The 14,539-nt window shown below is 28.3% G+C and overlaps 2 protein-coding genes across 4 annotated transcripts in view; one reads left to right on the top strand and one right to left on the bottom strand.

Annotated features, from left to right (window-relative positions):
* Positions 1 to 484: 484 nt before the first annotated feature.
* LOC130671739 (uncharacterized) lies at positions 485 to 4,859 on the bottom strand. The gene is made up of 4 exons (XM_057475800.1): positions 4,721 to 4,859; positions 2,120 to 2,272; positions 793 to 900; positions 485 to 719 (listed from the first exon to the last, which is right to left on the bottom strand). Exons 1-4 carry the CDS (start codon positions 4,814 to 4,816, stop codon positions 624 to 626), a joined length of 453 nt encoding a protein of 150 aa, XP_057331783.1. The 5' UTR covers positions 4,817 to 4,859; the 3' UTR covers positions 485 to 623.
* Positions 4,860 to 13,509: 8,650 nt separating this feature from the next.
* The window catches only part of LOC130671614 (GATA-binding factor A-like), a 43,408-nt gene continuing 42,378 nt past the window's right edge, over positions 13,510 to 14,539 (top strand). For all 3 annotated transcript variants that reach the window (XM_057475620.1, XM_057475618.1, XM_057475617.1), the window contains exon 1: positions 13,510 to 14,104. The gene's annotated coding sequence lies outside the window, so the exon portion shown is untranslated. The remainder of the gene's footprint in view (positions 14,105 to 14,539) is intronic.

Raw genomic sequence — 14,539 nt, 5'->3', positions numbered from 1 at the left:
AATAAAGTTGATTAACTTAATAAAGCACATATATCTCTAAAACGGTTATATTTAGTTTTTATTGTTAAAGTAGGTAATATCAAACTTAATAAAAATAAATTTAATCGTTTTATTTAGGACAGGAGATTATTATATATTGGACTTCCAACAATAAATCACAATTACAACAAAAATTTACGTCATCAATATATATATATATATATATATATATATATATATTGCCGCAATACTGAAAATTGTTTCTATTTATTTTGAATGTCATTAAACAAAAAAGACTTAACGTATTCGAGTCCTCGAAAATTTAGCATTCCCTTATTAAGTACCCTGTATCGCCCCCCCCCCTCCTCTCCTATACATATATATGTGATTTTTTGTATAATCCTAATATTTTTAATGAGAAATGAATAATAAAATAAATTAGAATATTTATTAAAATTATTTATTTTTTCCAAAATTCAAAATATAGTTTATAAGTAAACCCATGGAGAAATCGTTAATGACCGAAATACTCATATCATAATATGATATATATATATTATATATAGTAACGCTGTACGATGTTGGCCGCACAATTAAGATTAAAGAAATGAATAAATTTTTGATTGAACAAATTAATTATTTGTTTAAAATAAATCTCTTTGCTTATTGTTGCAGTAATGAAGTGGAGTTCCCACTATATTGTAACATTCATTGGAACAGCAATCACTGTCTGCTGTACACTATAAATAAAAATGATAAATTTAACTATTATTAATTATTTAGGAGAACAAAACATTTTTTTTCAACACTAACATAATGTCCAGGTTTGATGCACCAATTTGACTCTACACAAATTTTATTACTGAAAAAACTGTCGATAGAAATACATTTTTTAGAACAGCAATCAACGTTGGAATCACACTGTAGTAAATAAAATAATTATGTAGTAGTATAAATTAAGTTTATGAAAAAAAGACAAGTAAAGCTCTAACTGATGGATTATTGACATTGAAAATATCAATTATTATTATTAATATTTAGTATTGAAAATAAATAGATCTTCAACTAAGTCCGGGGAGAGGGGGAGGGCATAATGGGACTTTATTCGGGGGCTATATAAAAAAAATCACACATACACTGTAAAAAAATTTTTGGACCCGGTGTAGTGTAAATTTCTTGGTGTAAAAATTACACCAAATTCAGTGCTAATTTTAGGCGGGGGAAATTTAAAATTGTTACACCGTCGACCGTGTAAATATATAACTCATGATAATTTTGCCTTAAGAAATTGAATTCAATCATTTGAATATTGCGCCATTACTTGGATTAGTTGCGCTTTTTGTTTTTTTGTAAGACTATTAATTTTTATGATCATTTTAATGCTTATTTAATTAATCCAGAAGATATCGATTCTATTGTCATTATAAATTTGTTGACAATAAATTATTAAGAACCTTATGAAGGCCACACAAACATTAGCGGTAAAGGCCCGTTTATTACGTGTAAATATGTAATTATTGTATAGTAACAATGATATATAACCACTTATAATAATTATATAATTACTTTTAATAATGTTTATAATGACTTACAATAATATATATAATTAAGATTAAGCCATAAAAATTTTTGAAATAAATGTATTGAAATGTTCAAAAAACTATTTAATATATAAATAATATTAATGTACTTATTAATTAAGGATTAGGAAGTAACTAAAAATATTCAATGATCAATTGTTATATGGATGGAAAATTTACACCGAGAGAATTTTACACCGGTATTTCACACTACCCACCCATACGGAAAAAATATATATCCGGATATATATTTTTTTCGTATGGGCAGCCGTGTAAAAGTTCTCCGGGTCGATTTTTACACCGAAATTTTTAACAGTGTATGTAGGGGAGCCCATTTTTCTCTACCCGCCTCCTGCGCCGGAAAAATTTCAGTAATGACAACTAAAAATGGCCTTTATTCTCTTCAAATTTTAGTGAAAAGTAATAAATTCAGAGTAATCAGGACAAAAAAATGAATTTTTTTTACGTGTCTCAAGATTTGCCTGATCCTCTCCAATATTTGCAGGAATCATCGTTTACCTACTCCATATACAAGGTATATTTTTAAGAAATTTGTTTACCGATTTTTTGTTTTTAAAGCATCTAAGGATATTTCTTTTTTTTGTCGTAGTCACAGCAGTAGTGGAAGTGATATTTTCCGGCTCACAATAATGATATTCAGTTCCCATTTGACTCAGACATGAGTTAGAACAGCAATTATCATTTTCCGTGCACTGTGAATATAAAAATATATGTTTATCCTAACAGGCTTATATATTACCCATCTTTATGGTGAGATAATATTTTTATATCAGTAAATTTATTTTTCTCTAAAACAGTTTCTGGTTTTACTCTGGTCTCATAATTTGTGTAATTATTCTCTATGAAAACCCGGGGGATTATTTCAACTTCGAAAATGGCTGCTGTTTTCCGAAAGTAATTAATATATTTAAGCGTATGTTTATTTCTTGACTATTTTTAAAATTATAAAAATCATACAGTTTGTCAGGCGGATGAAAATAATCATCACATTAAACTTTAATGATATAATAAAAATAAATCTAGAAAGTATAACCAGGAAATGACGCCGATACTTCAGTATTATAATTACACTGACAAATTGATATTTTCCTGTAATTTACAAATCTTTAATTTAACAAATTTATTTTAAACACTGATTATCACCGTCGCAAATTTAATTATCCCGAGTTGTTAGAATCAGGATATTTGGAAGGAGAAATCCAATAATATAAAGATGATTGAGTTTACTTTCTAAACACGAATTAGTGAAAATAAGTGAATATTCACTAATGCAAAGTGCTAATCGAACCACTAATTCTAAAAAGTGGTTAGATTTGCACTCTGAATTAGTGAATATTCACTTATTTTACTAATTCATGTTTAGAGAGTAATTTATGTAAGGATATTTAAAGTCAAAGAATGGCACGAATGCTTTATTGAAATAATTGAGACAAAAAGACATAAATTACAAGTATGCTAATTAACAATGATCCGCACAAGTGGTCAGCGCGAATGTCAGACTCTCTAAACATGAATAAGTGAAATTAGTAAATATTCACTAATTCTGAGTGCCAACCAAATCACTTTTTGAAATTAGTGGTTCGATTTGCACTTGGAATTAGTGAAAATTCACTTATTTTACTTATTCATGTTTAGAGAGTAATTTATGTAAGTATATTTAAAGTCAAACAATAATACGAATGCTTTATTGAAATAATTGAGACAAAAAGACATAAATTACAAGTATGCTAGTTAACAATGATCCGCACAAGTGGTCAGCACGAATATCAGACTCTCTAAACATGAATAAGTGAAATTAGTAAATATTCACTAATTCTGAGTGCCAACCGAACCACTTTTTGAAATTAGTGGTTCAATTTGCACTTGAAAGTAGTGAATATTCACTTATTTTCACTTATTTATGTTTAGAGAGGAAGGGCACTATCTGTAGTCCCTTTCTTTTGGTAAGAACCATGTACTGAGCGTACAAAAAGGTCGTAAAACTGACCGAGTTACCATATTTCAGGTAACTCTGTACACATCGATGCTGTATGAATCGTTGTTATACTCCAACACGAGTCAACAAACACATTCAGATTTAAGTCTCAAAGTTCTCAATGAGGTTTTTGAGGATTAATTTAGAATTTGAAGATTGCTCTCCAAACCTGAAATAGTGAATTATCACTAATTCACAGTGTGTATTCACTATTTGCCACAGCTAAAAGTCGGCCACTTGGAATTAGTGCATATACACTCATTTACCCAGTGATTTTAAAAAGTAATATGTTTTAAATCTACTGTGTAAAAAGTAAAATTTTCACTATTTATAGGTAAAATTCACTTTTTTCCAGTGAATTAGTTGATCACTGGGAAAAACAGTGAAAATTTAACTATTTCAAGTTTACACGGAAAGATTGGAACCCGAGTGGTTACTGTTCTGCACCCGACTCAGTACGGTGCAGAACAGTAACCACTTGGGTTCCAATCTTGCCGTGTAGAGAGTGACAACATTATAGAAAGTTATCCTAGTTTAGTCCTCAAAATAGTAGTTACGACCCATTTTACCACTTTGAGGACTAAACTGGAATAACATAATCTGGATTAGAGCCTCAAAATATTCAAAACAAACAGGAATTATTTTATCCACATTTGAAGCTCAAAAGTCTCATTCGACGTATTCGCTCCCCTCCCTTTTCTATCTGAAATTTTTCAAAGTCCGAACTATAAATTTTCATTCGTTGAAGATTTTGAGGTCTTAGTTTATTATTTATAATCGATAAATTATTCGCATTTGGACCTCATCGTTCTCATTGAGGATTTTTAGTATTAAAGTAGAGTTACTTTCTGAGCGGTAAATACTCTCTAAACATGAATTAGTGAAAATATCCCAATATTCACTAATTTCAAGTGCAAACCGAACCACTAATTTCAAAAAGTGGCTCGGTTGGCACTCAGAATTAGTGAATCTTCATTTATTTCACTTATTCATGTTTAGAGAGTAAAATATCAAAGGAATTGAGGCTTTTGAAGACTAAACTAAAACTTGTTTTTTGACTCGGGTTATCACCAGATTAAATAATCAAATTCTATTCCCCCTAATCCGTCTAAAATATTAACTAATAATTTTGAATATTAATAAATGAATTATACTTCATACATACATGAAGGCCAGGAGTGAGACAAGTATTATTTTGTAATTCTTTTGTTCGTATTTCCATTACAATTAAAAGTTGAATGATAGTAATGAATAATAACATTTTTTATAGCTGATAGTATACTTATAAAGATCTTTTGTTACTGTCTCTAATGACTCTTGTCGTATTACTGGTGGTGATTTTGTTTTTACTGCTGATAATGCCTCTGATAACTACTTTATACTTATAATTACATCGAAGATTACAAAATCAAAAAAACAAAAAATTATCAGCTCCTATTGTGATAATATTTTATGATATATGACTTTTATAACGCTAAATGAAAACATAATATGACTAGTAGAAAAATTTTTTATGAAATTTTATAAAAATATAAAAGTATACGGGGTACAATGAAATACAAAAAAAAAAATTAATTAATTAAATTTAATTTTTGTAATCACAATATTTTCTTAAGAAGTAAATCAATAAAAAATTTTACACTAAAAATTCCATATCGAAGTTGAAAAATAATTTTTTGACAGAACCCAGGTAGAAAGTCATCAATGGAATTAGCTTGTATTAAGCTAATTTTATCAGTTTTAGCCTAAAATTAGCCAACAAACTATGGTTAACACAAGGTTAGTTGGTAACGCTTTGGATCGCTAACATAAAGCTTGCAGTTTTAGCTTGCATAAACAGTGACAATTTAGCTTACTATAAGGTTAAAAATATATCTTATTCTTAGCTAGAATAGATTTGGTAATTTAAGTATGAAAACATGTTTACAAAGAAAAATTTTTTATTATTTTTTTTTTTGTACACAAACATCAGATATTGGGCATTAAATGTGTAGTGTTATATATATTTTCCCTAGTGGTTTTGATGACACCATGTAAACATTTATCTGAAAATAATAATAATATTTATTTAAAAACATAAAATAATTAATTAGACGATTTGAGGTTATGCATTACCTTAGATATATAAATCAACTACAAAGACATTTCAGAATTATTCTAGTCACATTCAATAGAGAAAAATAAATAAGTTTTATTAGTATATAAATTATAAATTAACTTTTGTTTGTTGAAATATTTTAAACTTACCCTAATAATAGTGCAATATAAATAATAAACTTTGATTATAACTTGCAGTCAACCTCTGTCTAACAAACAAGCTTCCAAGTAGATGGCACTCTTTACTGCCGTGAAGCTAAATTCACTGATTAGTCAGTAAATTTATTCAAAGCTACTGATCTTTCAGTAAATTTTGTAACTACTGAAAAAATCAGTAACATTTTTACTGATTTAACTTAAGAGAGTAAGGACGTTTTAAAAAATTCAAATTTTTTTATAATGAGCATTAAAAACTTGTGATTCAATAAATTAAAAAAAAATCAAAACTTACTTGCTTAGTAAATATTTTTCTTTATATATGTTGCAAATAAAATTGAACTTATTTATCACTTATAAACAATAACACAAACTCCTAATTAACCTCAAACTTCAGTTTTCGATGTACGCTTGGAGTAATGTTAGCAGATAAGGTAGTTTTAAGTTTAGAATCCAAGCTTAGAACAAATCTTATCATACGCGTGGAAAAAGAGCTAACAGCAAGGTATATTTGAAGGTTAGTTACACTCTAAAGACTTGTCATAGAATTCATCCTAATAACAATCTAGAATAAAGCTTACAAAACAAGACTTAGATGTTAAGCTAAAATAAAGCTATTTTGAAGTTTCAAACTTGTCCGACTAAGACAATTTTCTACCTGGGAAGGAAATCGAAACTTATTTATTCTATTCAAAAAAAAAAAAATTCCAGAACCTTTACGTAAGAAAATTATTTTGAATGAAATCATGAAATTTTTCCACGGAGAAAATAAAATATTTCTAAAAGTTATTTTTTCTTTCGGTGTCTATATATATTTTCATTTAACTTATATTCAAAAAATCTGTAATTGTAATGAATTATTAATATTTTTAATGAAAAAAAAAAAAAAAAACAATTTATTTTTCAAAGCAGGTTCGAAATGTTTGAAATCAATCGGAATCCTTTGACTCTCTTGTGTTATTAATTTCGAAAACAAAATAATATGATTACTATTTCTATCCCTAGACTTTTCTGTGATGAGTGTTTTTTGGTGAGTATTTATAAAGGAAGTCAAGAGTAGAGATTGTTTCCTCGAGATTACTTCGGTAGTCTAGATCGTGTTCGGATAGTAAACGAAACTCTTAAAAAAATAAAAAAAACCTTTTTAACCAGACAGCTCCATTACACTATACTAGATATAACACTTAAGACCTTGAGATTCTTTTTTTCTGAGACATCACGCACAAGGGTTTGGGATTCTGTCATGACCAGGACCGGGAATTGCTTTTTACTTTGAAAACGTTTATCGGTTCTTAGGAATTGTCGTCTTTTTTCTACTAATTCTCTAATGTTATTCATAGTCTGGTGTCTGTATCTTCGTCTTTGTTTGTCTGGCCAATTTAAAATTTTTAGTAACAATAGCTAGGTGTCTCATTTTGCACCACTTTCACCCTTGCGATCTTTTTGATCTAACGACTGCACGGAAAAAATAGTGATACTAGAACAATATCACTGATATTGAAACAGTATCACATTTTTGGTACAAATTTCGAACCAGTGATACAAACTTTGTATTAATTTTCGCGCATGCGCAAATGAACCGTCCATTGTAACCAGTGATGGTTAAGTTGTATTCGACTTTTTATTTTTACGATCATTTTCCTTTTTGAATTTATTTATTTTGAAAAAAGTATTGAAAAAATAAATTTTCGAAATTTAACAAGCAACTAAAATAAAATACCTTTCAATTATATTTTATATTACGTTACAACAAGAACCAAATTACAGATTTGTAGAGGTTATAGTCGTATTAATGTATGCCTGTATTTACGTATTCTAAGCTATATAAAACATACTATATGTAAAACGTCATTTAAAATACATTAGATATAGGACTCATATCAGAAAATGGTACCAATGTCCCAATTAAAGAAATGATTCAAAACAATTCAATTTGAATACTATATATAGATATATATTCATCATTGAGTAAATCATTTTCTTTAATCAGGGTTATAGTACACGGAAAAATATGATGCTGAAAATTTTAATAGTTTGTAGTTTATTTTTGACTTAAAATTAGTATATTTGTATACTAATATCAAACCAGGATTATTATATATTACAAAATGGCTATTATTTATATTAAAATTTGATACACATAAAACAGCAAAATTTGTAATTTCGTATATTAAAATTAATATGAAAAAGAATCGATAAATTGGTATCTACAGTTATTTATTACTATTCAAAAAAACATAGAAAAATTTAAAAAATTTACCACTTATTCGATTTATGTATATAAGAAATTAATTTATAATAACGAATAAATGACATTTTATATTAATTATTAGTCAATAGGATAGAATTTATAAAATAAGAGTTAAAAGTTTTCGGTATTTTTATGAGCAAAAAATCAGTCTCTAGTATACTAATTTTTCATTTTATTATTTACCACTTGTTCGATTTATGTACATTGTAAATTAATTTATAATGATGAATAAATGATATTTTAAGCTAATAATTGATCAGTGATATCGAATTTATAAAATAAAAGTTAGTAACTTTTGTAATTTTTGGCTGGAAAAATCAGTATCTAAGATAGCAATTCTTAATATCACCAATCATTACTTTTTGATAGATGTATGCCATAAATTAATTAATTTTCACTAATAAGTTTTGAAATAATTGATAGTAGTTTTTAGGAATCTACAAAAATTAGTAAACTACTTTGCATTAAGTACATAATAGTACTAATTATTGATAACAAATTCCACTTTTTACTATTATTTATTACTTTTTAATATTCTGTTTTTTTCCGCGTATCAAATTATTTGGATCCAGTTCTGATACAAAATTTATATCCGGTGGTACAGTTTTTCTACCATTTTTTTTCCGTGTGACAAATTTGAAGTCCGGTCACAACTTTCTTGAAAATAATCTATTTATTTATGAAAAAAAAAACAACTAGATAAATTAAAATAAATCAAGAGTAAAAAAAAATCTTGGTACCATCGTAAATAAAAGTGAAATCCTTCACATTCCAACAATTTTTTTTTACTTCGTATTTTTCCTTCTATATATTTTTTTTGTAGTTATTTTTCAATGGGATTTATGGTTCTGGTTTACTAAAACAAAGAAAAGTCGCCAATGGCCAGTTAAAACAAAAAAAAAAAAAGTAAAAAGACATAAACTAGAAAATACTTACCCTTAAATGTAAAAAAAAACTTATAGATATTTATCTCTAATGGGTACAATTTTACCTGGATTGTCTAATGTCTAGACTCTAGCCGCTATTCGCCGTTTCCGGAGTTTGTGGGGTCACATAAAATTCCTGGCTTTGAAAAAATAAAGAATTATATATATTTTATTTTTCTCCTTTTTTCGCAGATGACGTTAACTTTAGTGACAAACTCGTCGATCAACACGATGATATATAACACACTAAAACCCATTAGCTATTTAATGGCACCAATAACCATGGGCTATTATTATTATTGTATTTTATATAGTATATAAAATGTATATACATTTTACTTATTATAAATAAAACTTTCTTATCGAGATACTTAGTTAAAAACATGGATATGTTATAAACGGATGTCGTTCAACTGAAAATTTTTATATATTTCTAAAAGTTTCTAATTTTTTTCCGGTTTTTAAATGGCTTTTGAAAGAGAAAAAGAGAAATAAAGAAAGAAAAACATTTGTCGGAACTCTGGCAGAGGACGACAACGACGACAAGACCATTAGGGAAATGGAATCGAGACATTCGTACCAAATGACTTTTATAGCTTGGGTGTGAATTAATTATTATTATTTTTTATTTATTTCCTTTTTTTTACTCAATCATTAGTTTATATTTATTTATAATGACAGTGATATAAATAATAGTTTAAAGTATGGAGTTGTAGGAACGGAAAACTTTAATTTTACTCCTGTAGAAATTAGTTTACTTTTTTTTATAAATTATTATTTAATTATTTTATGATCAAAAGCTTTTAAGTTGGGAATTATAATGTTCAATTTATAAGGACACTAGCAGACTAGATGGCGGTCGGAAACGAAATATGGTTAATGCTGAATAATTTAGAAAATTACGAAATAAAAAATTTTTATAAAAAGAATTAATGATTTTTCTTGTTTTTTTAAATGTGAGATTAAAAACGGGTTCAGTGAAAATAAAAAATTACTGTAAAAAATTTTTGACGTGTACGCAGATTAAATCTGGAGTAAATGTGGAGTAGATGACTGTATTTGTTTAATTCCCTTGGAGTGAAATTGACTCCAAAAAGGGAGTTTATCTTTAGTAGAAACTCCAGATCTGAGTTGCAATTTAAATAAAATCCAGATCACTTCGAAACCTTTCCGCTGGATAAATAAGTAGCGGAGTGAATTCGGATTTAAATGAAATTCTTCATCACTACAAATTTACTCCCGATTTTTTTATGTGTAATAGCTGGTAAGATTTCTATTAATAACAACTCCAACTTCTTTAGGATTAGGAGAGGGTTAGTTATAATGAAAAGTATTTGGATAATTCAAAATTAGTTATTAAGAAGGCTACCGTACATTTAAAACCCTTATTTGTATTATTTTTGAAAAAATGATAATATATTGTGTAGCAAGGAAAGAAACAACACGATTTCCAAAGACTGGAGGGGAAGGGGGTCAGCTGTCGAAAAAACCAAATTTTCACACTTAGAGAATTTTTCAATAAAAAATGTCTAGAAAGTTTGGTACACAGACATCATAAATATATAAATTTTTGCCATGCACAAAACAACCCATACAACAAAATATATATGTGACATATATACGCATCAATGTATCTGCTATATGGGACATATTTGTCATTTACATATTTTTTTGTGCGGGAAAACATATTATATACTGAGTTTTATCAGATAAATACATTTAAGTTCACACTATTTTCGTAGTAATTATTTTCCAAAATGTTAGTAGACTATAGCCTCCCAGATTTGAGGAAAATTCTTATCAAACTTTGAATTATTTTACATGGAAATTATAAAGTTGTATGGAAAAACTAATGGACAAAATTTTTTAATGGAATATTAAAAAAGTGACTAAACTATAACTCATTATGCTGCATATATATATAAATATATATATATGAACAGTTTGTTTTTATGTAACGACTCTGTTGATACAGGCTTTAACAAAACTTCCCGTACTTATCTATATATTCTTCTATTTTTGCAACGCATAGGCGATAGAACTGATTCGTAGTGTAGTTTTGGCTCTAAACTCACTTTCCAAGCACATAAGTATTTCAAATGTGACTACAATGTATTTAAGTGCAAGTAAAACATATAAATGTTGTAAATTGACTCATAAAACAATTTGATTTACGGTGTATTAAAGAGCGCTATCTTATATGGCGGTAAATAGCAGAAATCGATTTTCTTATGTTTTATAGTCCCACAATTTTTTTCCGTTTAATTACAATATTGTCCTAAGTCCAAACAGATGGTTTATTACAATGCCGACATATTTGTTTTTGCTTTCTACCGAATACCAGCCTCAGCATCGGCATGCTAACAATATAAAGATGGCGACTTTTTAAAAAGTCTACTGCTGATTCATGAAATATATGAGGAATATAAGAGCTTTTTAAGAAGTTTTTTTTATCAAGTCAGAAAAAAAAGATCTTCATTTCAAGAAGTCTTTTTCATGAAGGACAGAAGAAAAAGTCAAGAATTTTCCAGGAAGAAATTGATAAGAAATCAGAAATATGAGTTTTTTAAGGAATTTTTACTATGATCATAGGCTGGCGCATTCATTGTGTTAAAATTTTCCAAAGACTTTATGAACTCATTAAGAATTTATTATGACATCACATTGCTGTCTAGAACATTTAAAAATTTTCCAAAACATACACGGAGAAAAATGTTGGCTCAAAACCTACCAATTGCACGACTCATGATGCGAATTTTTATTATGCTGTCGACTAAACTTGAAACAAGAAGGGAAGTATCCAAAAAATTATTATGCTCATACGAAACATTATTATGTTGTATCACAATAATTACTACGCGCGAGAAACTTATCGATAAGATTTAATAACAATTACTTCCATACGTTACAAAAATTGTGATGGAGCATAATAATTTTTCATAAGAGCATAATAAATTTTTGGATGCTCCAATTTCTGTTTCAAGTTTGGTCGACAGCATAATAAAAATTCGCATCATGAGTAGTGCAATTGGTAGGTTTTGAGCCAACATTTTTCTCCGTGTACATGGGAAAATTGTTCTCGTTTGAAATGTTATAGTGTCATAGTAAAGCCGGGCCTTGTTGGCCACTTGCAGAAATTTAAATAAACACATGTGAAAATTACTATTGCCACAGTAAAATTGACAAGCATTATTTCCCAAATTACTGTAACCATTCTCGATTCGACTATGCCATAGTCATTTTTAATTTATGTTTATTTCAACTTCCGTTAGGTGGCCAACATGGTCAGGCTTTACTATGACACCATAGTCTTTCAAACAAGAATAATTTTTCCGTGTCAAATGTGATTATTCCATACGAATTTGAGATTTCTAACCCCCAATTACAAAAACAACTCTTTAAAAACGAATTATAGTTAAAACGACTATTTGGTATAGTGAAAATTCACTTATTGCTAGTGAAAAGTATACCACTACTTGAATCAGTGACATACTTTCTCACTAGTAAATAGTAAATAGTCACTGTTTTCACTATTTCAAATTCCAGAAAGAAACAAACAGAAATATCTATACCATATTACAATTCCAATGTTTCTTCAACACACCCGCGATATAAAATTATAATACCACCTAAATAAAACAGTTTCTATAAAAAGCATATCAGATAATCATTATCGCCGTACTTGAGGATCAAAAAAAATTTGAGACGAAAAAACGGGTGAAATATCAGCGAGTAATTAACGAGTTTAGATTAATTGCGTGTATAATTTTCTTGATTACCGATACCATGGACAATTTTACAAACTCGCCGCTCTCAACAATTTTGCATATATGGAAATTTACTCTAATTATTTATCAAATACATAAGTCATACATGTTGCACTATTTATATACTTCACCATAAATAAATTCATACATACATACGTACATACAATATCGAGTTATTGAAGTCAATTTTAAACCCCCCAATAAATAACTAAAATAATTTACTAATAAAACTTCGATTAAAAAAAAACCAAAATTTCAAAAGCAAAAATTTTAACAAAGAATTAAAGATTAATTATAATTACACACGTATATTTTTACCATATTTATATATATTTTTTACAATGCTTGATGTTTTTATCATTTAGTAAAATCTCTCGTCAGACATTACCCGAGCAGTCGCAAAAAGGGTTTACGTGCTTATGGGATCTTTAAGTGATTTTATTTAAAATTATTGAGAGGCGTGACTTAAGCTCATACTATTTATTCATACATATATATATATACATCTATATATGTAATATACTCATAAAAAGATATCAGAAAAGTGGGCGGATTATCGCCCCGCCTCTTAATCGTCCATGTGAGTTTAAGAGACGCCCGTTTGTAAAATTTACTCAGGCTGAAGGATTCTCAGCTCCCACCTTCTCTGCCGCATGTGTATATATATAAATGTATATGTATATAGATATATGTAGGAATATCTTAAGACTGTACCCCACTTCTGCGGTGTTGTTTTGCCGCCAAGCTATCCTACTACAGTAAAAGGTGAGTGTCCAGGGCAGTCTGAGAAGCGCAGTCACCGACTGCACTACGTCAGTCGTCGTGTCCTTTTGTATTTTCACTAAAATTGTTTGTTATTTACTTCGACGCTTTTCTAACAACAATAGATAATTTATTGTTGACTAATTTAATTAACGTTAGTTGATTTTTTTGATAATTAGTTAATTAGTTGACAAATTAATTGGGGTGTTTTTGAAATTTTTTGTGATTGTGGACTTGTGGATTGAATAACTTGAGTGTAGAGAAGATGAATTGACGATAAAAAAATTGGTGATTGGTGACAGTAAATAATAAACTGTAATTATTGTAGTTTGTTAATTTAAGAGGTGGGATAATTTATTTGAGAAAGTGAGGTGTTGACTTTAATTTTTGTAATTTAGTTGATTCATGGTTAATTGATTGATTTATTAACATACGTACTAATTGAGCACGTGACTGTTGTTTGCAATTAATTTGAAATTTTTAAATGAGAGATTTATTTGATGGATTATATTGAGTTGTATAATTGACGTAAAAAAATTAAGTGCTTGTTTTTAAACTGTCGACGACTGTGTGATTACGTTTTATTATTGGTAAGTTTTTTTTAAGTTGATTTTGAAGAATTTTAAATTTTGTTCAAATGGCAGCCATTTTGCCGCTACCCCCACTCTGATTTTTACCTTTATTGCGAGTTACTTACAATGGAACTAGATGAGAGATGTCATGTGGGGTAAATAGGGGATGCGTTAAACAAAGAAATAATTGTTCTGAGTGAAGATTTTTTTATTACAAAATTTATGACGGTACACTGTAAAAAATCGGGAGTGAATTTGGGGTGATTAAGGATTAATATTAAAAGAAACTCCCCTTCGGAGTAAATTTCATTCCGGAGGGAGTACATAAATTAACAATCCGCTCTGCGTTCACTCCAAAAATTTTTTTGCAGAAATTTTAATGTAAGCTATAATACGTTTCAAAAATATTTTTTCGGCGTGACTGTAACGTGATGGAGATTATAATCTTGTGAA

This window comes from Microplitis mediator, chromosome 7 (genome assembly GCF_029852145.1).
Source record: "Microplitis mediator isolate UGA2020A chromosome 7, iyMicMedi2.1, whole genome shotgun sequence".
In the NCBI taxonomy this organism is placed as follows: Eukaryota; Metazoa; Arthropoda; class Insecta; order Hymenoptera; family Braconidae; genus Microplitis; species Microplitis mediator.
Note: the sequence above shows the minus strand (reverse complement) of the source record. Positions and strands in the feature narration are given on the sequence as shown.